Genomic DNA, 26,870 nt, shown 5'->3' with positions numbered 1-26,870 from the left:
GATGTGGCCATTGCCAAGATCGATTGGGAGGCTTGCCGGTGGGGTGGAGGTAGGTGTTTGCGTTGGCTCAGCATCAACAATGGTGATGGCAGGCATTTTTGAGAAAGGTGCAAGTAGTGAGTGAGGTCAGTAGTTTTTGGAACTCTTCATATGTACCAAAAGCTGCTTACCTACTCTTGATAGATCGTACCCCCCTCGGATAGTGTTGAATATTTCAGAATGGATTGTGGAACTGGTCGAGAGGTGACAGATTACAGGCCTGCTGTTCTTTTAGAAGCGAAACTCTTTCGTCGAGTCGCTGCAGATGGTGTGCGCAAGTTTTGAGGACCCAGGGATCTCATGCGTAAGGCTCAACTCTAAAGGCCACTGTCATAGACCATCTTGTCTTCATATTTCCGCAGCCTGATGGAATAAAGAAAAAACGCATGGCTTGTCAACAGACTGCTCAGTTCTGCGTGTTAAATATTTACCGCACAGGCAAGTCCAGTCAAGAAGTATGGGCTCGATACATCTCGTAGACTACATTATAAAGAAATTAAAGCTAAATGCATGGAAGCTAAGGCGTAGAATGAGAAGCAAGTTCTCAGAACTTGCAGAACCCTTGAGCCAGAACTTGCTCTTCTGATAAGCATCGAACCACTAATGTTTGCGCAGCACCCACCTCGGCCGAACTTTGGCTTTTGGCCCTTCCCAAGCTAAGGGCCTCCTCGGCCCGTCTTCTTACAGGCACTGACCCTCTGGAGGTAGTAGCTGTGCGCCTGGACGTCCAAGTCGCCGAAGTCAGTGCCGCTGTTGCAATCCTGGTTGTACGTCCCCAGGCACACCTTGACGTCGGCCGGGGTGTAGTCGATCTTGGTGGCGCCGGCCGTGGAGAGCCAGAACTCGGCGTCGATGTGGGCGTAGCCTAGCAGGTGGCCCGGCAGCCGCGGGACCGGGTCGTCCCAGTGCGTGATGCGGAACGTGTTGCTGTCCTGGCCCTCGGTCTGGGAAGACTGGGCGTTGACGAACTCGGCAAAGGCCGGGTTGCCGACCCGCGGGGACCCGTACAGGTAGGCGTCGACGGCCACGCCCGGCATGCGCTGGCGCAGGTGGGCGGCCGAGAGCGTGGCCAGGGCCGCACCCAGGCTGTGGCCCGTAGTCGCGATGCGGTACTCGGGGTGCGCGCTGTGGAGGCCCGTAACGACCGACATGACGGTCTGGGAGACGTCGTTCCAGGTCTCTTGGAAGCCGTCGTGGACCTTGCAGTCCGCGCAGAGGTCCGAGTCCACCAGACCAGCTTTGAGGCTGTTGGTGAGAAGTTAGTCAGCTGGCCAAAGCAATGCTACTGCGCCATCGTCAGGGAAGGCCAAAATGCAAGGTCACACTGACTCAGTAATCCAGTCCTCGGCGTCGCGGGTGCCATGGAAGGCGACAACTATCCTGTGCGCGGTGTTGTCGAGGGCGATGTAGCCCCCTGTCTCCCGCTCCGTGCCCCTGCAGTAACAGCCAAGTGAGTCAGTCAAAGGTATGTAAGTCATACATAAGCTAGATAAGGAACGGTGCCCTCAAGCTTTTCTGTGGACAGGGAGGGTGAGTGGGACAGGCAGCGTGCAGCGTGCGCCGATGTAACGTACTCCAGGGTGGTGACGATATGGGTGTCGTGCGTTTGGATCTCGGGGCAGGCATTGCCGCCGCACGCGATCTTGGTGTTCATCTGGGCGGGGTCCGAGTTGCAGTAGGCCGCCGACGTGTACTGGATGAAGGTGCGGAAGTTGTCCATCATGGCGCCCGTGACAACGCCAGAGATGGCAGCACCACCGCCGCCGCCGCCGCCGCCGCCGCCGGATGCTACAGAACGGTTGGTCAGTGACACCGGTGGACACGTCGAGGCGACTGTTTGACTTACAGTGACCCTGGCCCATTTTGTGAGGGTGTTGACCGTGAATGAGTGACGGGCTTTTTTTGAATGAGAGGATCGATCAACAAATGGATGATCTGGAGGATCCTGAGACTGCGAGGCGGATGCCGTTCTACCCGTCAAGCTCGCGCGCATGGAGAAGTGGAAGAAAAGACCGTGAGATGCGAGGATCCAGCTCCGAGGAGGAAACACCAGCAGCGCTTCCGTATTTATGTGAGATTACACTCGTCTCAGTAATTTCGATAAAGGATGGCCGCTGCACTCGATTCGGGGCAGACCATGCGACGGCACGGCCTCTAGAGCCTGGGAGACCTCGGGGGAAGAGGAAGAAGGTATCGTGATCCCCATTTCCATAGGACCCCTAAGCTTGGTTATGCATAGCTGGCGAGGCATGGCGGGGTGCAACCCGGAGGCGCTCGCCTGTCCTCCCCCTCATCCGGGACAAACCTTCTCGGGCGATTGGATTGGCGGACGGGGTATCGATACCGCATTGATCGTTCGGTCTCTCTGCGGTGGATATGCGGTGTGCTTGGGACGCCCATGGCGAAACAGCCCTTTGACTTGGCTCGTATGCTTATCACTTATCACTCGTCACACGGGGGGTCAGGGCTCTGGTCAGGCGCGTGGAGGTGGTGGGCGTTGGTGGGCGCGGAGGCAAGGAGGGCGACAGGCACGGCGTTGACAAGTTACAGTTGCGAGTAATGATGCCGGTCGCCCAGCTCGGTCACGACCACCGAAAGCAGGCGGAGTCCCTGTCGCAAGGGCTTATCCGACGCTTTTATTACCAACTCCACCCGGCTGTCAGGGATCGACTGATCTTGTCACGGCTTGTCAAGGCTTTTCAGGACTTGTCAAGGCTTGTCGGGTCGGGGCTTGTCCGTCTAATCAAGAACGAACCCGATTGCTTCTTTTATGCGCCCGACGCTGTTGGGGCTAACGGGGTGCGTGGTGCATGGTGCATGGTGCGATGATATGTCGGACCAACAAACTGCCAAACGGTCGGGGGGCTGAGCTTGGCTGGGCTCTAGTACGGCCCCGATTGGGCTGCTGGGCAGACGACAACCAACCAGCGCGAAATCGAGGTAACCCATAGGACGATGATCTGGCGAAACAAATCGCCGACAGGGCGATCGGCCATGGCATTGGCTCGCCACGTGCCCCACGGCGACAATTTAGCTCGGCCCGCTGTAGCCCGCTTATACCAAAGGCCGCCGACAGGGGTTGATACAGCGAGACAGGGATCGCCGTGTTGGAAAAAGCATCAAAGCACAACGGTTCCTCTTCAAGATGGCCGTGTGTCTGTGTGTTGGCGGGTTGCAGGTTTCTTTTGCAGGTCTGTCGTTCTGCTCTGGAACATATGCGCGACCATCCGACTTGCAGAAAAAGACTGCAAAGGACTGGCTCTTCGCTGCAAGTCGTCTTGTCTTTCTCTCGAACACAAACGTTGTGATCTGACCTCGACGTTGCCTCCTTCAGCCGCCAGCACCATGATGTGCTGCTGTTGGCACTGCACACTCTTTCCATAAGCTTTCGAATAGAGGCATAGACGCGGGAAGAAGCCCCGCCTGCGCCAGCCCGGAGAGTTCCCCCTTTTCCCTTCCAGCATGGCCAACGACGATCGAGGCCCGGAGCTGTGCTACATCGCCATCGTCTTCACCGTCCTCAGCCTCGTCTGCCTCGGCCTACGATGCTATACCATGGGCGTCATCCTCAAGAGGTTCTTCCTCGCTGACTGGACCGCCGTCCTGGCCGGGGTAAGTCGGGCCTGCGCTTCATCGACCACTAGATCGGACAGCTCAACTGACTCCAGCCCAAAACAGCTGAACCAATGCGCCTTCTGCGCCTTCACCCTGCTGGGCGTGCACTACGGCCTGGGCAAGCACGTGGAGGACGTGTCTCCCGAGGACCGGATCGAGGCCCTCAAGTGGAAATGGGCCGGCCAGGTCTCGTACGTCGTCGGCTCGACCCTCATCAAGTTCGTCGCCGGCCTGCTGCTCCTGCGCCTCTTCGCCGGCCAGCGCTGGCAGCGCGTCGCCATCATTTTCATCATGGTCCTCGTCGCCCTGGTCCAGGTCTTTTACTTGTTCATCGCCATCTTCCAGTGCACCCCGGTCCCGTTCTACTGGTACCGGTACACGCCCGACGGCCCCGTCGCGGGCCACTGCCTCAAGCCCATCCTGGCCACGGTGCCGACCTACATCTCCATCTTCTTGGGCGTCGTCAGCGACTGGTTCCTCGCCCTCCTCCCCATCACTCTGGTGCGCAAGATCGAGATGGAAAGGAAGGCTAAGATCTCCATTGTTGGCATCTTGGCGATTGGCTCCATGTTCGTCTTGCAGCTCTCTCCTTCCCCTTTGTCTAGCGGCTTGCTAACCATGAGGTAATACAGGGCCTCCCTCGCCAACGTCGTACGCATCCCGTACGCCAAGCAGCTCCTCTCCAACCCGGACTACCTGCACAACTTCGCCGACCTCGCCATCTGGAGCATCATCGAGTGCGCCCTGGGCCTCATGGCCACCTCGCTGGCCATGCTGCGACCCCTGTTTGTGCGCATCAACATGCTGGCCAGCACGCAGATCCTGAGCACCTATCATTCCAGGTCCCGCTCTAGGCCTCGGAACGGCGTTGGTGGGCTCGCTTCCTCACGAGCGGCTTCCAACCATCGTACTCGCACTCGTCCTCATCCCCGCAGTCGGAATATTTCGGAGCCGCCCATGACGCTCCATTCGCTCAAGTCGGAGTCCCAGTTCTCTTCGCACAAGCCCTCCCCGTTTCCGAGCGACTTTACTCCCTCGCGGCGAGGCGCAGCTGGCAACAACAACCACAACAACCACAACGAATTCATCCAGGAAGTAATGCCGCCGGTCCTTCAGCAGAATCGAGACAGGAGCCACACTATGCCTTCATCCAAGGGCTTGTCGCTAGTTGCGACTGAATGGCCGCCTCGTCCGCCTTCGATCGGGACGCTGGACGGGCAGCGGCGGGACAGCGTTCAGAGCGGGGACGAGACGTGGTTTCTGCCCTTGCAGCCACCGCCGCCGCCGAGGGCTCCTTCGCGCACTCATTCCAGAGGCTTTTCCTCTTAGATACCTTAAGTAGGCTTTCGGGTTCATCATGTAAATGGCCCGAGGATTCGTTTTTATATCTTATATACCCATCCATTTGTTTTGTCCACTTTCCTCCGTGTCACCAGTCCAAGCAGAACGATGATGATGATGATGATGATGATGATTGGCACGGTGCTTTTAAGCTCCCGAGAAGTCGCAATACCGTTGAGACTCGGAAACCTTGAAACATGGAAGATGGTTGTTTCAATTCTACTGACCGCTGGTGAACTCCTGAAACAGCGCCATGTCCTCAAAATCCCCCGCCAGCTTCTCCATGGCCGCCCCGGCGGGGTCCGTCTGCGCCAGCTCGAGGTCCCCCATGAAGGGCGCGCGTATACTCTCGCCGTCGGTCCGATAGCTCAGCCCGCGCTCCTTGAGGTGTCGCAAAATCTCGTGCGCCTGCGCGCTCGTGAACGTCGGGCTCTCGTCGTTGGAGGTCTTGTCGCGCAGCATCATGGTCAGCAGCCCTTGGCCCACGGCCTCGGCGACGCGGAAGGGCCGCCGCAGCGTCTCGTACCCGTACAGGCACAGCAGCAGGTACTGGTACCACTCCGGGTCGCGAGAGTCCCGCAGCATCGCGTTGGCCACGTACGTCATGGCCGTGTGCCACAGCAGCGTGCACGTCGAGGCCTCGTAGTTGGACCGGAAGTGCACGATCAGGTGCTTCAGCTGGTTCACCGACGCCGTGTAGGCGGCCAGCGGGGTACGGTCGGGGGCCGAGAACGTCCGCAGGCGCAGTCTCTCGCCTTCGTGCCTTCGCAGAAAGGGCCGGAAGATGTCGAGGATGGCGGCGTGGAACCACATACTGCGATGTCAGTCAGCAATCAAGCGACCATCAGCGGCATCTGGCTCTGGGCGCTTCAGACTTACTGAAGGATGACGGCATGGTGTGGATTGGACTCTGACCGATGGAGCTGAGATGGCAGGTTCTCTGCCCACGCCAGCAGCTCTCGATACTTCATTTCGGCAAAGGCGAGGCTCAGCTTTCCCGCCTGCACCAAGTCCTTCGGATGGTGGTAGAGCAGAGAAACGTCGTGCATCATCGCCCATAGCTCGCAGACTCGGGGGAAGGTGGCTCCCATGATCTGCTGGACTTGTGACGGCTCGTGGGAGGGGGTCACGCCTGCACTCGACGAGCGCTGGCTGTCCTCGGACATGTCGACTCTGGGAATCGGTACCGTCGGGGGGTGCTTCGGCACTTCCACGCCCGGCTGTTGATAGAACAGCGATACGATGCTGGACAATACTAAGTCGCCTGCTTCGTTAGGGTCAGAGGGCAGAACTTACATGGACCAGTTGAAAAGACCCCAGGCCGTATTCGAGATGGCCGCCTCGGAGCTCTCGGGGATCGCCTGCATCCTGGCTTGGGCCACTTCCTCGGGGACGCCGAAAAGCCCTAGACGAGTTCCCATGCGAAGAGCGGCGTCCAGAAAATGCAACACCTTGTGGTCCTTGCCTTGGCCGACGAAGGCGAGACTCAGCAGCTGGGCGCCGACCATGTTGAGTAGCGAGTCTTGGTGCTCGGCGGCGGCCCACAGCCTCTCGGCCTCGTTGCAGAACGGTTCGGTGTACTGGGCGATGCTTTTGTCGATGGCCGTGTACATTTGCTAGGCTCCCCCGGATCAGCTCATACGCAAACAAGACATGGTTGGACAGTACTCACACACCCCCAATACAGCAGCGCGTTGACGACCAGGGCCGAGCAGGTCTGCTGCTTCTGGTCCAGCAAGTCGGATATGAAATGGTCCGGGTCGAACATGCCCAGGAGGGGGTGGTCCGTCTCGAGGTACATGGAAATGACCCTCGCGGCGGCCTCGTCGGGTATGGGTACATTGGTCCAGCACCTGACGCGCAAGGACTTGAGCCGCGCGTCGCAAAGCCCGTCGTTCCATCTGGGTGACTGGTTCGTCGTCGATTCTTGAGCTCGGAAGGACGCGGCAGCCGAGTCGTTGTCGATTTGGGCCGCGTCGGCCGACCTCCCCGGAGAGACGAACATCATCTCGCCGTGCCATTGCGGGGGGTCTCCAGGCTTTCTGGTGGCCTATCAGTCAGTTCCACGTTACGTAACATACTAATATAGGGGGTTCAGGCCGATAGAATAGTGGCGACGTGGCTGCTGCCAGCTTACCTCTTCCTTGCACGTGCAGCACTGATGGGGCGAAGCAGATTGCTCTCCTCCAGCTCCGACTTGGAGATGTGGCGGAGTGGCGCATAGGTGATGGGGTTCTTGGTCATCAGTTCCAATTCCAGCGACGAGTGCGGGGGTACGAAGGCCCGGGGTGGGCGTTGTTGCTGCGGCTGCGATGCCGGATCCCGCTTGCCCTTGGCCTTGTCGCCGCCCGTGACGACGGAGAGCACGACGGCGTGATTCTCAGTGGAGCGCAGCAGTCTGAGTGCGTCCAGAGCCTCGGCGTAGGGTGCAAGGGTCAGGAGCTCAACGAGATCCATGGCGTCCTGGGCGGCGTCTCGCTTGTCATTGTAGACGCACTTCTCGTCGCGTTTGACGCAGAGTCTGCAACTCGGCCGAGCGCCATCGCACTAGAAATGGATAAGTTAGGTACTTCTTAGGTATGCATCAGATGGCAGCGGCACGTAACAACTCACGCGGGTCTTCCTTAGGCGGCAAGGGTTGCAGGCCAACTGGTTCCCGACGCGCTTCCTCTTGGGCAGCTGCGTGTGGTTGGAAGTGGCGGTCACCGGTGTTCCCGGAGAAGCAGCAGACGAGCCTGAGTCCGGGACAACAGGAGGGGAGATCGGATGGCAGCAATCGCACATATCGCCTGGGGTTGGAGTCCATGGCAACAGTCACAATCGGGGCATCATATCGTCGGGAATCCCAGTGCAGCTAGATTGACCATGGACAATCTGCAGATTGATGGAACTCTTTTCTTGGAGGGGCCGCCCACAGCTGGTAGAGCAAAGGTTTCGTAACCCCGCGTCATGACTTCATGATGCCGTATGCCGTCCGCCGTCTGCCCGCGCCCTGTCGTTTTCGGTGGAGCTGAGAGTCTACGTCATATGGAGGTAGGTATGTATGGGTGTGTAGGAAGAGAAAAATGATTGCACCAAACAAGGGTTTGGAAAGGGCTGAGCCTCCAGTAGAAGGCACTTCCTGTCGTTTCAACTGTGTTTCGGTTTGGCCATTTGTCTTCACGCCAAGGGAGCTTATTAGCTGCCAGACCGGCCCAGACGCGGTCCTTTTCCTTGCATGATCCACGGCGACAGTATGTATTGCCAAGAATGGTCTGCACCATGCACCTTAGCGCGTGCACGATGTTTCTTTAGGTTTCCCGGCGAAAGGTAGTGTCATCTAAATCCAACGACATTCGATGCCATGGAGCTATTCAGCGCTCCTCATCTTTGCGTTCTACTATTTCTGGCCGGGACCTGCCACGACAGCTCACGCGAGGTGGGCTCCGAAAAGATCAAGGAGTATATCCAAGCTGCAATGAAAGAAGGCAAGATGGGTTCCTGGTACGACTCCTTGCAGAGCGCGAAGTCAGATCCGTACAAGTCGTATGGTCGTAGATGTCGGATCTCGATCTCGTATACTGTCGCCGCATTGACATAAGACTTTTTCCACAGAGTTGGCCACATGTGCTCTAGCCATAGCAGCTTTTCGTTGTCGGGGTGGCAGTCGGACGGGAATACGGGCAAGTAACGGCTACGAACGTAGGCGCTGTGTGGATGTTTGCTTTTCAAATCCGTGCCGTTGAATGAGGTCAACTACAGGAAACTACGACGTTAGCACTTGGCCCCATTAATTGTAAGACTGTCTGGAAGGTCGGAGGGAGTCATGGGAACCCTCGAGCAGCAATTCGACCGTGCCCTCTGGACTTGGACGAGGTGACAGTATTACGGCGGGATGTCCGTAGCAGTCCTCCCTGGAGTCCGGAGCATCCTCCCACTTCTGCAAATGGTCCCAGCTCGGCAGCCAAAGGATGAGCCCCGATAGGAGGGTGCGAGACCGAGAGTGGACAGGCCATGGGCTATCTCGTCGTGATGGAAGATAGTATTTACCCCGCGCGCTGGCTCAGGTTGTGATGCTTGGCATATCGATGGTGTTTGTATGTGGCTGAGGGGGTTGCGCAAGGTTGCTCCTTCACTGCTCTCGTAAAGTGAGTAAGATGGGATGGGATTTGAGCTTGCCACGACCAAGCAAGCACCGGTGATGAGTTGCGTCTTTCTACGGTTTACTGCGATTGCCGAATTACTTTAAGCAAGAAAAGTCCAACCTGGCCGGCAGTCGGGTCTTAGAAGAAGTTCCAGCACAACCGATTGTTCAATAATCTGCCACTTCCACTGTTGTTTAGAAACGTAATTTTGACGGCAAGAACAATCACATGCGCGAAGCCCGGAGCAGACATTATGGCCTACTAACTCTATTCCATTTTGCTTCGATTGTCTGTCGTCAAGGACACCTCAACCCAGACCAGCTGCGGCTCGGGCAGCCATGACCTCCTTAATCCACACCGGGTGCAACACCCCGTCTTCTTCGTACATCCCCGTATCCGAGTCAACGTAGGATTCCCGGCTCTTCACGTGCGCTCCCACGTCGAGCTCCCGGTAGGGCCTGCCATCGATCTGGACCGTGACGAACCCGACTCTCTCAAACATGAGGCTGGAGTACTTCTCCTCATCCTCAGTCCTGGCAAAACTGGCCCCTGCATTCATGCACCTCAGTAGCAGACAGAGAGTATCGGCCACCCACTCCGGGCGCATCCGCTTCTTCCGGTACAGATTGTACTCGGCCGGGATTGGGCCTCTTCTCGCGGACAAGCATCTGCAGCGTTCTTGGGGCGAGGCCAGGGGGTGCTGGTCGTCGGTCGTGGGCGTGATGAAGTTCAGCACCAGATGAGGGCGGTCCAAGATGGAAAACACCGCCATGGGCCCAGCTTACGTGAATGCCGTAATCAGCACCAGGTTCGAGAGAGGGAACGTCTTCCAAAAAGGCGGTGCCAGCGGCACAGCCGTTAGTGCGGGATGAAAGCGGCTGCCTAGGACGTTTAGAGGCTCCGGGCTTTCGCTGACTAAAACAAGACATTGCAGTTTCATTCGTAATATACGACTAGAGGTACATTGCCTACTTATAAGAAGATTAGTATCCTGGCATCCCGGCAACGGGGCCCGCTCTTTCCGCATTGCTGTCCCCTCCTCGACTTCCTATCACGCTCGCATACCTCCTCCTGTCCGATATGATGCTGACCTTACTGCTGCCTTCTCCTCTCGAGCGCATCGTCCTCCCTGGACGGTGTCCTCTTCCTCTCCTCTTCCGCACGAACACCCGCAGCGTGGGCAGGCTCACGGCCATGAGACTGGCCACGATCTCCACCAGCGCCCAGACGTCGATGGTGTGGGTGATGTTGGCCCGGGGCACGTCCTGGACCAGCTTGAGGGTGACGAACCGCGCCAGGGCCGCGGTGATGCTCAGGGCCGACATCGCGACCACGAATGCGACGCCGGTCATTTCCGGCCTCCCGATCACGGCGGCCGGCTGCTCCTGCAGCAGCGGCGACGCCGTCGCCAGAACTCGACGGCGCTCGCGGCTCTTGGTGAAGAGGGCGATGAGCGGGAGGCTCAGGATGGCGAGGTCGGTCGCGATGTTGGCCACGGTCGAGATGGTCACCGAGTTGATGTCGTGCACCGCCGAGCAGAGATGGCCCTCGATGTCCCAGTTGCTGCTGACGGGGTGGCACCAGCTCGTCAGCAGGGCGATGTGGAGACAGAAGGTGGCCGCCGTGAAGATGGTGCAGCCGGCCAGGACGGCGCGGATCCACCCGCACCCGCGGACGGCCGAGGCCGAGCCGCCATCTATCAGCAGGACGCCGGCGAAGAAGGCGAGCAGGGCGAACTTGGCGGCCCACAGCGAGATATAGACGAAGAAGAGCGAGGCCCAGGAGACGTACAGGAGGTGCGCCGACTGCGGCTTGGGCACCATGTAGTAGAGCCGCTCCGGGTGCGGGTCGTGGACGTAACGGTACCGGAGCATGTTCTTCCACGCGTTGATGCTGATGAGCACGACGCCCGATAGCCACGAGAGCACCACGAGCGCGTCCGAGACGTTGCGCGTCCACGGCTGCCGCTTGATCTCCTTGTGCCGCAGCCAGAAGCGGAGGAGGATCGGCAGGAGCGCCAGCGTCATCCCGGTCCAGTCGATGGCGATGAAGGCCGCTACTAAGGTATGAGTACCATCGTGCGCGCGAAGGATTGGAGACGGGGATAAGAGGGGCGGGGGCTGTTACGGAGACGTACGGAGTGGTATGTCAATGTCATGGTACACCATTGTTTCCCAATGCTTCCCGACGGAGATCACGCTTCAATGAGCGGCTTGGGGAAGGAGTCGAGGAGGTTGGTGGTCAGCTTGATCCCCGATGCTGGGTAAATTTACGTCTTTAGGTCGAGGATATTGTCGTTGGCAGAAACCTCAACTTTGGACCCCCCTCTTGGGTGGGATGCTTGCTTTTACATACTCATAACCCGTAGTGGTGGTGTTTCTTCCCTGTTACTATGAAGAAGAGGCTCAAAAGTCGTGGTCGCAGCATGTAATCGATTGGTTCAGCCGGTGTGCCATATGCCTATTTTTGGCCTCAAGGTGCGCTTACACGAGTGTGCTCCGCCCCCCCTGGTTGTCGCGCCGGGGCGTGCCAATCAGGGTGTGCTTTGGCGATGTGCCCCGGAATATCCGGGCTCTGGTCCATTCACCCTTCGGGCTCTTTGCTGCAAGTCTTACCGCCGGATTTGGCATAGGGCTTATGGGGGGTATTGTGCACAAGCAGTTCTCATAAGGCTGAAGAGGGTACTTAGTAATCACCACGACCACGGCGCTCTCGCCAAGTGGCCGACATTGGAAAGCTATTTGGCGATCGCCGTGGGTGGGTTGCGCGTGAAGGGTCCGGCATATCTGGCATTGGTCGTGCTACGCTGGGCAAGTCGAGGGCCTTTCCCCAGGTCGCTCGCGACGTAAGTCATACCACTTATGGGGGATCAGTGTACCGTTTCTAAGAATGAACAGATGACGAAGACAGCCTCGGTCTCGAACAAATGACAGCTGGCTGCCATCTCATTTACAATCTACTGGTCGCTAGCCAACCCAACGTAGTCGATGGGAGTAGCCACACCCGAGGAGGCTGTTTCTGAGCAGCGCACTTCACCCACCCAAGGAAATTCCCTGCGCTATCTCAACCTGTAGCCAATATTATGTGGTTCTTCATGGCACTGCTATATCACTCACAGCATGCAATGTCATCATTCAATGACAGCTTGGGTGAAATACGGAGTAGCGAAACGGTAACGACAGTATTTTGCTTCTTTCCGATCCGTACCGGGCCGGTCCAGCAAAAAGCAAAAGATTTGCTAGCAAAATAAGTTACCCTTGTAGATAGTGACAGGCAGGTAAATCCTGGCCAACTCGCTGCCGAGTCAGCTCATTGGGGACTTGGTGGTGGCCGCCGCGGAGGATCGGGCTGAGGGCTTGCACGGGTATGGCACTTCCCACAAACCCGGCATTTGTCTTTGGGCTCGAGGTTGGATGGCAGGTATTTTTTCGGCGTCAATCTTGGGGACCAGGTACTGGCGGTTCTATTCAATATGAGAGGTACGCATAGGGGGTTATACTGTGACCTGAGGTGGCTATTGGGTTGCGGGTTGCTCTGGTTCTTCGCAGCCAAGCCACCTTCGCAAATGAACCGCAGAGATGTACTGGGGCCAGTGTCCATCCGAAGCACGCATGATGCCTCTATTTGCTACGAAATCCCGGGCGATGATAATGTTTCTTCGAAGCGTGGCTGGAAGGACCTGGGAGTTTTGGTGAACAGTTACGGTTCCAAAAGAGCCAGCCAGCTCAGTGGATGGAGAGTCCGTAGCACAGGGAAGGAGAAGGGTTTACCCTTCAGGTAGAGGGGTGATCACAGTTAGGTATCTGAAGTACCTTGGTAGCCCCTTGCGTCGAGACCACAGCTTTTTGGTCTAAGGAAAGACGGGAATGCTTGGGCCAGGCGCACTATTATATCTGATGGCCATTTTGGTTCATTAGAAGCAAGCCAGAAAATATGTTATTGATATTCAATTTTATCGAGTCTGTTTCCTACACGGCACCTGAAGCCATACCAAAAGGGAGGACGAACATGGCGGAACATTCGCTCCAGCTCGAGAGCCTCTCACAGCCCAGACCAAGTACAAAAAGGAAAGATGACGGGTGCTCTACCAAAAGACGTGTGACTGAAAGGGTGAACTTGGTGCTTGTGTCTAGAGCACTGCAGTAGAGCCCAGGGACACTTGTCGGAAGACGAAGGTCTATTGCGCTGTCTCTCGCCTGCACGGCTTCCCAATGTATTCTGGCCTCTTGGCCAACGTCAACTTGGTCGTGGATTCAATGCTGGAATGGCAACAGGTCAGATGCCGGGGCAGGGTCTCAAGAGAAAACGATTGTGTATGACTCTCCAGCACAAGTCGAGGTGAAGTCGAGAAGAAAACAGGGTCTGAATAAACTACAGCACTAAGAGCAGCGGTTTGCTGATCGGCAGAAGGATGCATGGAACAAGCGCCTATCAGTGGGACTACTACGATACTGCTCGGCTGCTGCTCAGCTGCTGCCCAGGTTGTCAGGTTGTCAGGTTCCATGGCCGGCCACATGTGACGACAGGAAAACAATACAAGGGACGAACGGTTCGTCATCAATCAATGCAAAACGGGCATGGAGGAATCGTCGCATCTCTTGTCGCATCTCACCTGGTTGGGATCCTGAAACGGCTGATGCACGGTCGGAGCTGACAATTACACCAGAACAGCCAGCCAGTCGCCGACTCGCTGTGGTTTGTTATCGCAACGAATTCACATACTTGCTACTGCCGGAATTCCGCACTGTCAGTTGGCATTTGCAGTCGAGCCTCCCGAGTCGCCGAGCGTAGTCGCGACCGGCATAACGGGCGCAATGTCGGCGAATGGCAGGCCAGCGTCGCATACAAACGGGACCTTGCTTGCGGTTTCAAACAAAATCCAGCAACCAACAACAGCCGAGCATCGTGAGAGAGGCAGGCTGGCAGGCTGGAGAATGCGATGCGATGCGATGCGATGCGACAGCAGGGCTGCAGTGAGCGCAAGCGAGCAACAAAAGAAGAAGCGAGCAGACGAGAACAAGCGACAGCCCGCCTATGCAATCTGCTTGAGGTGCTAGCCAGTTTGAAAAGGCCGCCAAAAGCAGAAGATTGGAAACGGCTCGCGTCTCAAGTCGGGGTCTTTGCTTCGCTGCTTCGGAGGGGAGACCAGAGGTTCGTCCCACTCCAGCGTCGCAGTCGCAGTCGCAGTCGCAGTCGCAGTCGCAGTCGCAGTCGCAGTCGCAGTCGCAGTCGCAGTCGCAGTCGCAGTCGCAGTCGCAGTCGCAGTCGCAGTCGCAGTCGCAGTCGCAGTCGCAGTCGCAGTCGCAATGGGCAGAATGGCACCGCGGGGACCAGCTCGCTAGCAATCCCATGCCAAGGATGTTGGCGCTGCCACTTTCCTTTGTTAGGTGTGCTGGTTGGTACAGTAGAAGGGGGCTGGCTTGGCTACTAATAGGTAGGCAACCAAGCCCGGGTCTTCGAACCCTCGCGACTAGCAAAGGGCATGGATGGCGTTTGAAAAACGGCGAAACGAACAAGCCTCATCCAGGTAGAAAGAAGATCATGGACCGAGGGGAAAGAAGGGGGGGCGTTTTCTTTTTCTTCTTCTTTCCCACCAGCCCGGCCTCCCCTACCGTTTTGTTTGGTAACCTGAGACGGGCTAGCGAGGTTTGAATAGTCAGCAAAGGGAAGAAGGGCAAAAATAAAAAAGTTCAGGTTTCGTTGAATCAGGATAAGAATTGAAAAAAAAAAAAAAAAAAAAAAAAAAAAAGTTGGCATGGCATGCTGTGCGCAGATAGAAACCCGACCGAACAGTCGGCTAATGAAAGAAGGATTGCCCGTTTCGCAAACAGACAAACCAAACTGCTCGCCCTGGGGAGAAAAGAGAGGGGCGGGCATTTCTTTGGCGATCTTCCCGCAAGGGACTATCGATTGGAAGAGTGCGGGGGATAGCGAGTGAGTAGGTTAGGTACTTGTCTTTTCGGGCTGTTTTTAGCGGTGGTGATGCAATGCCATTAGCGGCGCGCGCACACACACACACCCGGGCGAGACGATGATGCGCTCACCGTCACCGCCAGCTGGGCGCAATCGCAACTGGGGGCGCATTTCCCAGCCGCAAGCCCTCTGGCGGTCGACCTTCTACGGCCAAGGGTTTCTGGAAAACGGGCGCAAAACCTTGGGAAATGCCTAGAAGAGCGCCATGCACCATGCGATGGATTCCGTGGTCGCGCGACACCAAAGACCTCGTCGGCTTGCATTGCATGTGGTACCCCAGGCGTCGAGGCGTGCTGGCGCGAGGTGAGGGATACAGTTAGTCCTATTCCTCATCCTCTGCGCTCTTTACCGCCCCCGTTGGCCCACTTGTGACTGACAGTTGCTGTCAATGAGCAGGAGCAGGACGACAGGACGTTGGCAAGATCTTGCCCGAAAAAGGATTTTTGATTTCTTCATTATTTTTGCGGCACTGCGCAGGAAGAATGAGGATGTGCATGAGGCTTGCCCCCCTCGGATATCCGCATGCAAAGATGGGCAAGATGGACATGATGGACTTGTCCAGAACAAGCTGCCCACCCCCATTGGCTACCAGGTTGCCAACTGTACATCTCGATTGCAACATGAAATACAGACTCTGATCTGGCTACATTAGGGCCTAGGCTACATATTCAATCTTAGTAGTAGATACGTACATAGAGGGCCATTGTGTAAACATTGCAATGTTATGCCATGATGCGCAACAGACGCGCAAAAGATGCCTCTCACGAGATACCGCGGGACGCTGAGGGCCTATTACTGTAGTAGTAGTATCGGTGAACGAGTTCCCTCTTCCAGCCTCCCAGCCCCCAGCATCGTAGCAATCAACGGACTGTGCGCCTAGTGACTAGCATATGCGGAGAAGGGCCATCTAGAAAGGGTTAAATTGCAAGGCCAATCGACAGTGGGCTCAATGGGCTCAATGGGCTCAATGGGCTCAATGGGTTGCTGGCCCGGCGGCATTGCAAGCATTGGTGTCGAAACGGCTGCTGGCCGATTAGCAGCGTCGCATCCTGATCGGGGGATTTCGACTTCTGACAGGCCCAGCAGGGAGAGAGCAAGGCCCAGCAAGGCCCAGCAAGGCCCAGCAAGGCCCAGCAAGGCCCAGCAAGGCCCAGCAAGGCCCTGCGAGTCCCTGCGAAGGCCTGCCCTCCTCGGCTTAGCGCCAGGTACCTGTCGCATTAGCATGACTTCTCAGTCTCTTCTGGATGCCTTCATTGAGCCAGCCATTCCCACTCTGGCTGCAAGGTACCGCTGCTTCTGTACTGGGCCTCATTTCACCTGCTGAGACCCAATCAGTCGATGCGCTCTCCCGCGCCCAGCACTACTGAGATTGTGCAATTTGGGTCGGCAGCGCTTTTATGAACGATCTCGACTTGACCCGACTCACCAGGCCGAATCCATGGAGGTGAAACGGAGACATCTCATGGGTTGGATCAAGATGAAGAAGAGTCTCATTTGGATAATGTCCAGTCGCCAATAGCGAACCGGCCAGGAGGACGATCTTGCACTGATCTTGTGTCGGACACTTTGATGAGGGTCGCCTAATTAGAAGCTGGCATCACAAATATCCCGACATTGCACTCTGTTCTGCAAACGCACACGGACTCTGTTGACCTGCAGCAGCGCTGCCTCAGCTGCGGCCAGCATCAGCATAGCATATGTAGCACAGGCGCATGGAGAGCAGCCACTGACCGACTGGAACAGACTGACTTCTGACCTCTGACCTCTCGTCGTCCGGTTCAGGTCCACCGGCCTTTTCTTACTAAGACAGGCGGCATGAATTATAGTCAGCCCGACTTTCCACATCCGGCTAGACTTGGAGGGGCGCCACCTTGACAACGGGTACTGTGACCTCTTTTTCTGGCGTCTGCTAATTTCCGCCCCTGCACCTGTCTGTTTGATTGCCCAGGGTGACAAAAGGGTCTCACGTACTTGCTCACTCTACGGAGTGTTGGTGGGAATCACAAGTAGACGGTACTTGACGAGACCATGGGCTTTGTAAAGGCAACCAAGACGGGCTTCTTTCTTTCTTTTCGCCAGCGCCTTTGTAGCGGTTGGCATTGGCGGGCACGCGGGCGCAAAGAGGGAATGGCCAGTCGGGGGGCACAAGCCCACCCTGTGCAGGAGAGTTGAGTTGAGGGCCACTCCGAGTCTGCCACTGGCCGACGGGGACGCTCTTCCGTCTCCAGAGTCACCACCCACCGACAATCTGCAAGGCCCCCCGGTCGAATCCACGAGGGAATTGGGTTGACACTTCCTTCTGAATGCCTCCTCCTCGATGCCCGCCGGGGGGGGTGCAACGGCTGGTGGAAGGTGAGGCAGAGGGAGAGAAGAGAGGGTCTTTTACCCATTACTGTAAATCACCCCTCGAGCCGCCCGCCCATTGTTGCCGTCTTTTTTAGTCTTTATACCCCCCAGACACATCGTGGCTTTTCTTCTTCTTCTACCCTGCCCTCACCACCTTCACCTGGACTTTCCATCTCTCTCTCTCTCTCTCTCCATCACTCTCACTCTCCGCAACCCTCTCGCTTTTCTGCTCAGGCAACCTCACTCACTACCCCTTACTCACCCACCGGACTTCGTTGGCAGAGTTCATACCACGTACATATAAGCATTCTGCGAAGGCATATACATACACACCATCAATAACTGCAGTACCGAGTACTCGACAACAAAACACTCTTTGGTCGCATCGACAACTTCTACGAGAGAGAACAGGAAAACGAGGTTTTTGGACTATCCTTCTACCAGACAAACATATTCAAGATGCAGCTGTCTTCTGTCCTGAGCGTTGCGCTTCTGCCCCTGCTGGCCGCGGCCGAGGGTACCAGCACCGCCACCTCCACCATGACCATGACCAAGACCATCACCATGCAGCGCGTCTCCACCTCGACCGCCTTCAACACCACCACCATGGCCACGCCCACCGCCAGCGCCTCCGTCAAGGTCCTGGACCTCTCCTCCAGCAGCGCCAACGGCACCATGACCGCCAGCAGCAGCTCCGCCGCCGCTTCTTCCTCCTCGAGCGGCAGCGCCAGTAAGACCGGCTCCAGCGGCGCCTCTTCCTCGGCCTCCTCTTCGTCCACTCCCAGCCCGACTCCCGAGAGTGCCGGCGCCGCCCTGAGCGCCATCAACGTCGCCATGGCCGGTGCCGCCGGTATGGTTATCGCTGCCCTGATCTAAGTCGCGCCCTTGCTCGGCAATGACTTATAGATACCTACCTCGGGAAAAGGAAAGGAGAGGCCAGGCAGGCGGTTTGGAAAAGCTTTGGGCAAACGGTCGAGATCGGACGGGCCCGCGTTTTTGTCGTCCTTGATCTCGCTAGCCACACTCATGACCATCATTCACTTCATCAGACGAGAGTGAGACTCACCATCTCGCTCTCTCTATCACACCAATCTTTCTTTTGTTCCAAAAACTTTTCGGCTTTGTATCCATCCATGCGATGGATGCCATGCTGGCAAACGTTTTTACATCATATCACATGCGACGAAGACGAAACAACGATCTATCCCACGCACACAACACCCTCATCCGCCTCTTCTGGATACCCCCCACGGCGCATGCGCCTGAGAAGATGTAGGCCGACGAGGGTGGCTCCGGTCCTCCTTCGAGCAAAAGCAGCAACAGCTCTACTTCTTTTCCACTTTATTATTACTTAACATTTTTTCTTGGTGTTGAGCGTTTGGCGTGTTCATTTCTAATGCACATAACATTCTGCTTAATGTCTCAGTAGACCAGCAACGGCACGCGCACATGTCCACATCTGCGACTCCTGCATCGACTGCACCGAATCCGATCCTGCCAATCGTTGACGCAGATGTTTTCGTGCTGTCGTGTCCGTTAGCTGGCTGGCCTGTACCTTATTGTCCCTTTCTGCAAACCACATCCCCCTTTTTCTACGCGGACCCCCTTCCCTTCATTCTGCCATCCCGACTCGGGGTGCCGGCTGAGGGGATCGGGGTTGACCACGGAGGCCCTTTACCACCTTTATACACCTTTTGGAACTCTTTTTGCTGTTCTCTTTTGCTTCAAAAGAGACGCATACCCTTTACACGCGCCTTCGTGTTGTTGAGATACCCACTTCTGCTGTTGTTGTTGCGCATCTGCTCGCCGGCGAGGAACGGTTCATGAGAGGAAAGAGAGAGGAGGAAACATGACGCATTGAGGAGAAGGAACACATTTTGCCTTTGTTTTTTTTTTTTGGAACAAGCATCGTACTCACATATTTGATCTTTCTTGGGGCGCGCATCTTGCATGACGCTGCCGTGTGTGCATTGCTCTGTTTTTTGCATATATATTTTTTGAGGTTGATTGGATGGCCTTTTTATTATGATTTAGCCTTTGGCGTTTATAATAAAGGCCAGCGAGCGGACGACGACGCGAGGGGGTCGTTAACGATGGAGACCTATTTAGCAGTTGAAATGAAGAAACTCCATTTGAGAGCAGTACCTTGAGATCGTGTTCCTTTCGTGATGATCAATATGACACCATGCTTCTAATCAATACGTATGTACAAGAGCGACCGACATACATGCGCCCATCGAGGATCCAAGAGCCTACAACACGCCTGCATTCACCTTGCGACCGTAGCTCCCCAATATGCCTTTGCCCAACTATGGCCTCCTTCTATTTCCCCTTCTAGTTCCCCTCCTATGCGTCCTCAAGTCTCTTCTACGTTGGCAATCCGCCTCGTTCCGGATCTGCAGGTGGCCCTTCCAAGAAAGCGCCCCTCGTGCTCCTCGTCGGCAGCTTGCCGTGCCGTCTGACCATTGGACGACTGACTCCAACAATCTCTTCCCTTCTCGACGCGTTCTCTACCTGCGCGCCGTCTCCTGCACGAAGCCGGCCACCATCTTGTCCTAGGTAGACACACAGATGCTGGACGCATTTGACCTTGCCCTAGCTTGGCGGGTCCATTGCTGGTGTACGTAAGCCGTAGGGTATTGTTTTGCGATCTTCGCCTGTTGGTTGAATTCTCTTCTACACACGGCGATATTGTGGATTGGGTTCCAGAGAAAGAAGCATTCTAGACGCTGCGGGAACATCTGTACATTGACTTGCAAGGTGAATAAGGGGCGAGCAGGCATGTAACTCGAGTGTAAGCAGAATTCGGAGAGAAGTCAGTCGAAGTCTGGTAACCCTTGCACACACACTATTGTGGCATGCATCCAGTCGACTATTGAAAAGTGCTGATCCACAAGCCGTCTATCATGATCTTACAGCCACACACATGACATGACGGACACTAGCACACACACCCAACAATGTGAATGGGGGATGGATGAGCTGCATTGCCTGATTGCCCGCCTCGCCGCCCTGTTTTTCCAACCAAATAGGATCACTACCCCTGACGCGGATCCGAGCGGCTAACATACATACGCGCAGACCGACCGCGTCAATACGTTCCCGGCCGGCTGCTTCCTGTGGTGCGGCCCATCGTGAGCCCTGTCAATGGTCACCTTGCCTTTGGGACCGGGTGTGCCGCGCAGACCGGGCACGTAGAATGGTACCCACGGGTTTGTGGCCGTTCGGCAGGGGCCCCGGGGACCACCTTGGCACCCATGTAGTGATTGAGTTGCCGTGCAGCCGTGGCCAATGTGGCCAACCACCTTATAATGTCCACTACCTTGCCACTGGCAAGCACGACTACCTTCTTCCCACAGACCATCGGCGGCGTACATGCATACCACGCCCGAAAGGGCCGACATGACAATGACTCTTGTTCGCGGTGCACGGGATCTGCCCACCCCTCCGAGACGGAACTGTACGCACACCTCAAATAGAATCTCGGCATCTCGCACCTATGTACGTTCGACAAAGGAATTGTGATCTTTGATGAGCAAGAGCCGAGGGTACACCGTACAGTCGACTACAAGTCCCAGAGCGCCATAATAGGCGCAACATAAGCCTGAGCGGATCACTGACGGAACCCCCCTCCCCAGCGAACCCGAGGTCCGAGAAGAGTCGACGACCCTCGGACGCCCGTGGTCCGAAGGAGTCGGCTGTGGTCTCGTACCGCCATGATGGACCCGAAGACAAGGGGCGCAGGCGCGGCGCAGTTCCGGTGGCGACTCGCTCGCCTAGACCCGGAGCCCTCATTTGGAAGTCGGGGATCCCCCAGCCGCCGAACAATGGCGGAGGTTCACCCCTTCCTCCTCCCCATTCGCAACCAGCCAAGAAGCGGCCATCCTTAGCCTGGAGTACATACATACATGCCGGCTGAGGGGATGTAGTTAGACCTGTGCCGTACTCTTGGCGTGGTCCGGACGCATGTAGATTCAATATGCCCGCCCAGTAGAAGAGACTCAGGTCCGCGTAAACCCAGTCCGTCTGATCGGATCCTTGTAGAATGTCCTGCCACAGCAGTGCGGCTTCATATCGGGTAACAAGGCAAGAGACCTTGGCGAGGCGAACAAGAGAGCCCTTCTTGACGGGCCAAGCTTCGTCTCAGGCTCCGGATTGTTCAGGCGTCCACCCGCTGTATGCTCGGCCAAAGCTTCTTCTTCATCAAGCCTGCGCAGAATCGTGGCCAAAGACTGGACTGAGCCCCCGATGGGCGAAAACCATGGGCTGCGCAGGCTGTCGTTGTCGTTGCCCAGGAGGGAAGGGGGATCTCTTGGCAGATCCAGAAATCAGTCGAACCAAGGCCGAGTTGACAAGGTGAGACAGGGAGAAGACAGGGCGGTGTCGGTCGGTGGATTGAGACGTGCTGTCGCATCCTGCGCTCCCCGCGTATCTCCTGTGTTGTTGGTCAGGGAGCCATTGCCCGGTCGCTGTCGGTTCTCGATTCGGAACCAGGTGCACGCCATGCCACGTGTAAGAATGCTACATATTAATACCTCTCCAGCTCCGGACGACCCTTCGACGCACTGGCTGATGCGTATGGCGTTGGTGTATATTGTATGAGGGGGCGCGGCGACTAATCTCAAGTGCCTCTGAGCGAACTTGACAAGAAGTCGAGAGGAAGTAGTCGTAGTCGTAGTTATTGTCGGGGACTTCAATGATAACGAGAGTCTGCTTTGTCTTCGTCCCGTCCAGGAATAAGGGAAAGCCTCGTAAGCGGGCAGCGACGATGGCTTGGCGAAGGGGACGGTAGTGGTAGGGGGCGATGCCATTTTGCTCTGAAAGTCGATGTTCGGTGGATGGTGACTAGACAAACACCAATGTTCTGGAAGCGCGTTGCAGCAGGACAACATTGCCAAACTATGGAGTGATGCATATGGAGAGGATGCAGTCAGACTGACTCCAATACAAGAAAAGCCAAGAGTTGGCTAAGGGAGTACTTACTTGTGGTGTTCCGTCCCAATGCGCACCCAGCCGGAAGCCAACGAACCTGATTTCGCCATCATGGCGTATGCTGATCTTGTCGCACCACATCTCGCCTGCTCTCTGCCGTGCGACATCACCTCCCTTCAAGTCTCTCAACTCTGGGGGCATGGCATGCGCTGTCAGGACGTTACTTTTATCAACACAAGGGAACATCACCAACAAAGACGGCGCACCATCGGGGCACCGCAGGAGCAACGGAATTGGTTGCGAGACATAAGGGTATATTGATTTATAAGAACGATTGGTGGGTGTGGGTATATATAATAAAACCGAGTCAAGTGAGTGCGTGCGTGCGTCTGACGTTCAAGGTCGTCATTCGTTGGCACTGGTTTGGCCAAGCAGCGCGGAACATAGCTGCCATGGTCCCCCATATCATATCGTGGAGCTCACTGTCTTTTGCCAGGAGACCTTCCTTCGTAATTCATTTCTCGTGCCATCTGTATGGCGGTAGCGCTGTAAGTGGGTGTGTGTGCAGCGACGTCGAAGAGTCCAGGTCTCTTGGAGGTCTCTCTCGCGCCGAAGCAGTCGCCAGCCACATAGGAATGCTCGTGTCGTTAGAGCTCCTCCTGTCCATCTCAGATATGAGGGGGCGTTCCAATCCGTTGTCGCCTTGCGATATTATAATTGCTTTCTCTGCAACTGTTCAAGGGTCAAGAAGAGGACATTCCCTCTGGGACGACAGGACAGCCACCTCTTGCTGCGACGGAGGAACAGGGCGTTGCCCGTTTCGCGCGTGTAGACAAGTGCTGCAAGTGCAGGTTCAAGCAGATAATCCAGGACCGGTCGATCTGACATCAGCATCAGGTCAATCGGATGTCCGTAAACGCTATCGAAGCTAGCATTGTCGGTCGACGGAAGGTATTAAGCGGTAAAAAGTCCAGGTAAACAGATGCAGTAGATCAATCGTACGTCCCCGCCCTTGACAACCCCTCCTCCTCAATGGGATAACAAGCATGGATTGATTTGAGGGGGGTCGCGCGGGGCAGACGAGTCAAGTCGGATCATTCCGTCAAACTCAGGGAGGGACCGTCTCGTGCATCGTGATGACAATAGGAATCTTAGCCTGCATTTGCTATCAGTCCCCTGCCGTCGATTGCCTTTTCGTCCAGATCCAGCGTGGACGTGGAGAATGAACAACTACTCACGGTTGAGTCCATGCTGCCTGCACCGCTGCTCCTGCTTCTGCCGCTATGGACAGTCTTGGGCCGACATTGGCTCATGGCAGGCTGGGTGGGAATCTTCTGGACGGGCCTGGTGGCCGGCGCCAGCCTGCAGCCAGGCATAGATCTCCTGCTCGCGCTCGCTGAAGCCCATGAAGCGGTCGAGCTCCTTCTCAACCTCCATCCGCTTCTTCAGGGCGATGGTGGGGTTGTCCAGCTTGTTGATGAGGATGGTCCGGTAGTGTACGGCGACCTCTTGGCCGTCGGGCTCGCGGGACCCGCCGAAGACGCTCTTGGAGTTGAAGCAGCCCATTTTCCTGGTCGTGGGTTGCTGTTTCGGATTGGGGTTCCAGATGAAGAACGTCGGGCTGGTTGTTCCCAATGGTGGGAATCTGAGAGTAGAAGTAGGTTTCCGGGGGTGGCGAAAGGCGATTCCTAGGTCAGGTGGTGTTGTAGTAGGTATATGTAGTACGTATTGTTGGAGGACCGAGTAACTTTGTTCCAATTGCCTGTTTTCGCTTCCTGGCAGTGCCAAGGTAGTGGACGAAGGTTTGCTTAACCTAGACGGGTTCGTATATGTAGCAGTAGTGTCCGGCTAGAAACATTCTCGACTGGTATGAACCCAGATGCAAGCGGCAAGGTGATATATGAGTCAATGGGCAAGTAGAACCAATGGCGGAAGACCGAGCCAATCACAAATCCCCAATCGATACTAGGCAAGTACTTCGAGTAAGGCAGGAAAGAGTGAGATGGATGAATGAAGAAGAAGAAGAAGAAGAACAACAACAACAACAAACCTCTAGCAAGTGTGTGGGGAGGCGCTGTTATGTATAGACATTTTATTTACGGGCATACCTAGTTCTCTTTTGCTCTCGGGCAGAGAAAAACCTGGATTCAAGGTCAGCTCGCCTCGGCTCCCTGCGTTGATCCTTTGGATTATAGTAGGAGCAGGATAAATGTGGAAATGGGCAAAGCCCGTCACCCAGCCCAGCTGATGCCTAAGATTGCAATCTGCGCCGCTGGCGTTTCGGCGGGCAGCGCTGGGTGCCTGTATGCCTCGGGACCTGACTGGTTTGTCGGGAGCCAGTCAGAGTGTCAGACAAAGTGCCGGGATGCTGCGAGTTCCGGCAAGGGATCAGCATCCTCCAAGTGCCTATCAGAGTCTCAGGCGCGAGAGCCCGACTCCAGCACCCAGCAAAGCCAGCCAACAGCGAGTGTGTGACGAAATAACCAGAGAAGAGTGTGTCGGAGAGCCAACGGCAACTGCCAACACTGCCCCCGTGTGCGCCCCTCTTGCGTCCGTTGGCGTGGCTTTAGGCTCGCAGGACTCGGGGGCTTTTGGGGCTTTTTGGGCTGATGCGACACTGCCGACCCGAACCAGCAAAGTGGTCTGACTAAGAGACATGGACGGAGCGCTGGCATTTCTGGCGTCGATGCTAGTAAGCGACTGCAAGCGACGGCCTAGCAGGTTTTAGTGCAGGATCTCATCTCGGTGCTATTTGCGAAGGTCGTATAAGAGAGAATGGGTAGCAGACAACAGAATGCAATGAGGGTGGCCGGACGACAACGAGAAAAACTCGAAAGCAGGTTTCCCGACGATTGCCCGTTGTTTTGGCCCAGGGGGGGGTCCTGTGTTCAAGGTGTTCAAATACCACCCTGCCCTGCGTCCATGCCCGTCCATGCCCGCCCATGCCCTGCCATGCCCTGCCAACCTGCCCATCGGTCGTAGTAAGTAGCATTGTATGCGGGGTTCTGCGAAAAAGCGACAGCCGAGTTGCCGAAACACTTTGCTGATGAATCTTGATCCTGATGGTCCCATCCCACAGCATCGCGCTTGACTCGCGACAAACAGCAACCTTGGACGCATGACGTTGATCGATGGTCTTAGCAGCGCCGGTTTCTCGTGGACCGAGCGAGCGGGCAAGCAAGCAGGCAAGCGGCAAGCGTGTGGTAATCTCGGAGCCGACCGATTTTTTCTGGTGATCGACAATGGCTTGTAGAATTTTTTACGCGCCATCTGCGAGCGAGAGGGATGTTCTACATAACAATAACTGGGTATATTTGACATGGGCAAATCAAGGAAGAAGAAACGAAGGAAAGCAGTCCACCTAAACGCCATAAACCATGCAGATGCGATGCGATGCGATATGATTCGGCCCTTGTTGCGCCAGAAAAGAGGACTCAGACGAGCCGAATGTGGACTTGGAGACAGCTGACCATCCTGGCCCTCGCCTCCTCCCTCTCGCCCGAGTTGTTCTCGTCTCCGTCTCCGTCTCCGTCTCCGTCTCCGCCGGCGGCCGCCAGCACCTCGTCGACCGCGGGCACGCTCGCGGTCCGGAGCCTGACCTCGCAGTCTTTCTGGTTCTGGAAGAAGGCGGCGACGGCGAGGACCTTCTCGATGGCGCGCCCGGTGCCGAGGACGACGACCTCGCGCCCGCCCTCGAGCCCGATGCCGGAGCCGGCGGTCTGCTGCAGGGCGTTGATGCGGCGGTCGAGGCCGAAGGAGCGCTTGGCGATCTGGGCGGTGGCGGACTGGTGGGGGTTGGCGGTCGAGGCGGTGCGGAGGATCTTGTCGAGGTGCTTGCGGACGCGCGTGGTGATGGAGCGGAAGGGCGTCTTGGGCGTGATGTAGAGGCGGACGGCCTTGCTGGTCGAGGGCTGGCGGGGGCCGATGAGGTTGCGGTGGACGGTGGCACCTGTGGATAGAGAAGAAGAAACGCCAGTTAGTTACTACTGCCTAATGATCTCATGTTTATTTGTCTGCCTTGAATGGGCCAGAACATAGGCCAGGCTACATACCTTTGGGTAGAGGTGGCAGCTTCGTATGCGTCGTCGCTGGTGTCGCTAGTGTGTTGTCATCGCCAGGCAGCTGAATTTCGGCTGCGGTAGGCAGCTCTCCGGCGTCTTCAGTCATGATGGTTGATCAATGCGACTAAAAGTTCGAAGTTGCCTGGAAGCCTAAGTAGACTACGGCGAATCCACAAAGTAACAGTATTCCCCGACGCCCTAAATGGTGAGCATGCCTGGCCGAAAAAGACTGCTGTCGAAATCAGTTCTCCGTTGGCTTTGAATCGCGTCTCTTGCAGAGTGAATTGGCCTTTCGGATCTTGGGTATCGCCAAATCTGAGATAGTGTTGCGCTTTGAACTTTTTGGGTGGATGGGTGCAATTGATGTGGAGTTTCGGCACTGCACGCACCCAAGCGCAAGTTGCAACTCGAGCCGCCAAAAGCTGCTGCTGCAAGGGAC

At 56.3% G+C, this 26,870-nt stretch overlaps 11 protein-coding genes across 11 annotated transcripts; 3 read left to right on the top strand and 8 right to left on the bottom strand.

Annotated features, from left to right (window-relative positions):
• Positions 1-695: 695 nt before the first annotated feature.
• Positions 696-1,901, bottom strand: PG986_003827 (lipase; the record flags this gene model as incomplete). The annotated part of the gene is made up of 4 exons (XM_066840049.1): positions 696-1,284; positions 1,369-1,473; positions 1,614-1,827; positions 1,886-1,901. 4 exons carry the CDS (start codon positions 1,899-1,901, stop codon positions 696-698), a joined length of 924 nt encoding a protein of 307 aa, XP_066705113.1.
• A 1,600-nt stretch (positions 1,902-3,501) lies between these two features.
• Positions 3,502-4,983, top strand: PG986_003826 (uncharacterized protein; the record flags this gene model as incomplete). Its single annotated transcript, XM_066840048.1, has 3 exons — positions 3,502-3,651; positions 3,718-4,223; positions 4,287-4,983. The coding sequence occupies 3 exons, from the start codon at positions 3,502-3,504 to the stop codon at positions 4,981-4,983; spliced, it is 1,353 nt and encodes a 450-aa protein (XP_066705112.1).
• Positions 4,984-5,214: 231 nt separating this feature from the next.
• PG986_003825 (uncharacterized protein) lies at positions 5,215-7,779 on the bottom strand (the record flags this gene model as incomplete). Its single annotated transcript, XM_066840047.1, has 6 exons — positions 5,215-5,809; positions 5,875-6,240; positions 6,292-6,611; positions 6,668-7,037; positions 7,133-7,542; positions 7,609-7,779. 6 exons carry the CDS (start codon positions 7,777-7,779, stop codon positions 5,215-5,217), a joined length of 2,232 nt encoding a protein of 743 aa, XP_066705111.1.
• Positions 7,780-9,426: 1,647 nt separating this feature from the next.
• Positions 9,427-9,891, bottom strand: PG986_003824 (uncharacterized protein; the record flags this gene model as incomplete). The annotated part of the gene is made up of 1 exon (XM_066840046.1): positions 9,427-9,891. The coding sequence occupies one exon, from the start codon at positions 9,889-9,891 to the stop codon at positions 9,427-9,429; it is 465 nt and encodes a 154-aa protein (XP_066705110.1).
• Positions 9,892-10,102: 211 nt separating this feature from the next.
• On the bottom strand, positions 10,103-11,287 carry PG986_003823 (uncharacterized protein; the record flags this gene model as incomplete). The annotated part of the gene is made up of 2 exons (XM_066840045.1): positions 10,103-11,175; positions 11,257-11,287. 2 exons carry the CDS (start codon positions 11,285-11,287, stop codon positions 10,103-10,105), a joined length of 1,104 nt encoding a protein of 367 aa, XP_066705109.1.
• A 2,885-nt stretch (positions 11,288-14,172) lies between these two features.
• PG986_003822 (uncharacterized protein) lies at positions 14,173-15,203 on the bottom strand (the record flags this gene model as incomplete). Its single annotated transcript, XM_066840044.1, has 2 exons — positions 14,173-14,457; positions 15,135-15,203. The coding sequence occupies 2 exons, from the start codon at positions 15,201-15,203 to the stop codon at positions 14,173-14,175; spliced, it is 354 nt and encodes a 117-aa protein (XP_066705108.1).
• Positions 15,204-16,041: 838 nt separating this feature from the next.
• Positions 16,042-16,611, top strand: PG986_003821 (uncharacterized protein; the record flags this gene model as incomplete). Its single annotated transcript, XM_066840043.1, has 2 exons — positions 16,042-16,376; positions 16,428-16,611. The coding sequence occupies 2 exons, from the start codon at positions 16,042-16,044 to the stop codon at positions 16,609-16,611; spliced, it is 519 nt and encodes a 172-aa protein (XP_066705107.1).
• A 1,286-nt stretch (positions 16,612-17,897) lies between these two features.
• Positions 17,898-18,314, top strand: PG986_003820 (uncharacterized protein; the record flags this gene model as incomplete). Its single annotated transcript, XM_066840042.1, has 1 exon — positions 17,898-18,314. One exon carries the CDS (start codon positions 17,898-17,900, stop codon positions 18,312-18,314), a length of 417 nt encoding a protein of 138 aa, XP_066705106.1.
• Positions 18,315-20,500: 2,186 nt separating this feature from the next.
• Positions 20,501-22,249, bottom strand: PG986_003819 (uncharacterized protein; the record flags this gene model as incomplete). Its single annotated transcript, XM_066840041.1, has 3 exons — positions 20,501-20,935; positions 21,060-21,574; positions 21,802-22,249. 3 exons carry the CDS (start codon positions 22,247-22,249, stop codon positions 20,501-20,503), a joined length of 1,398 nt encoding a protein of 465 aa, XP_066705105.1.
• A 1,402-nt stretch (positions 22,250-23,651) lies between these two features.
• PG986_003818 (uncharacterized protein) lies at positions 23,652-23,936 on the bottom strand (the record flags this gene model as incomplete). The annotated part of the gene is made up of 1 exon (XM_066840040.1): positions 23,652-23,936. The coding sequence occupies one exon, from the start codon at positions 23,934-23,936 to the stop codon at positions 23,652-23,654; it is 285 nt and encodes a 94-aa protein (XP_066705104.1).
• Positions 23,937-25,804: 1,868 nt separating this feature from the next.
• PG986_003817 (Rpp20 subunit of nuclear RNase MRP and P-domain-containing protein) lies at positions 25,805-26,537 on the bottom strand (the record flags this gene model as incomplete). Its single annotated transcript, XM_066840039.1, has 2 exons — positions 25,805-26,319; positions 26,423-26,537. The coding sequence occupies 2 exons, from the start codon at positions 26,535-26,537 to the stop codon at positions 25,805-25,807; spliced, it is 630 nt and encodes a 209-aa protein (XP_066705103.1).
• Between the last annotated feature and the right edge of the window lie 333 nt (positions 26,538-26,870).

The sequence above is a fragment of the Apiospora aurea genome (assembly GCF_038362705.1).
Source record: "Apiospora aurea strain CBS 24483 chromosome Unknown utg000002l_segment0_segment0, whole genome shotgun sequence".
Classification (NCBI taxonomy): Eukaryota; Fungi; Ascomycota; class Sordariomycetes; order Amphisphaeriales; family Apiosporaceae; genus Apiospora; species Apiospora aurea.
This window is presented reverse-complemented; position numbering and strand designations above follow the sequence as displayed.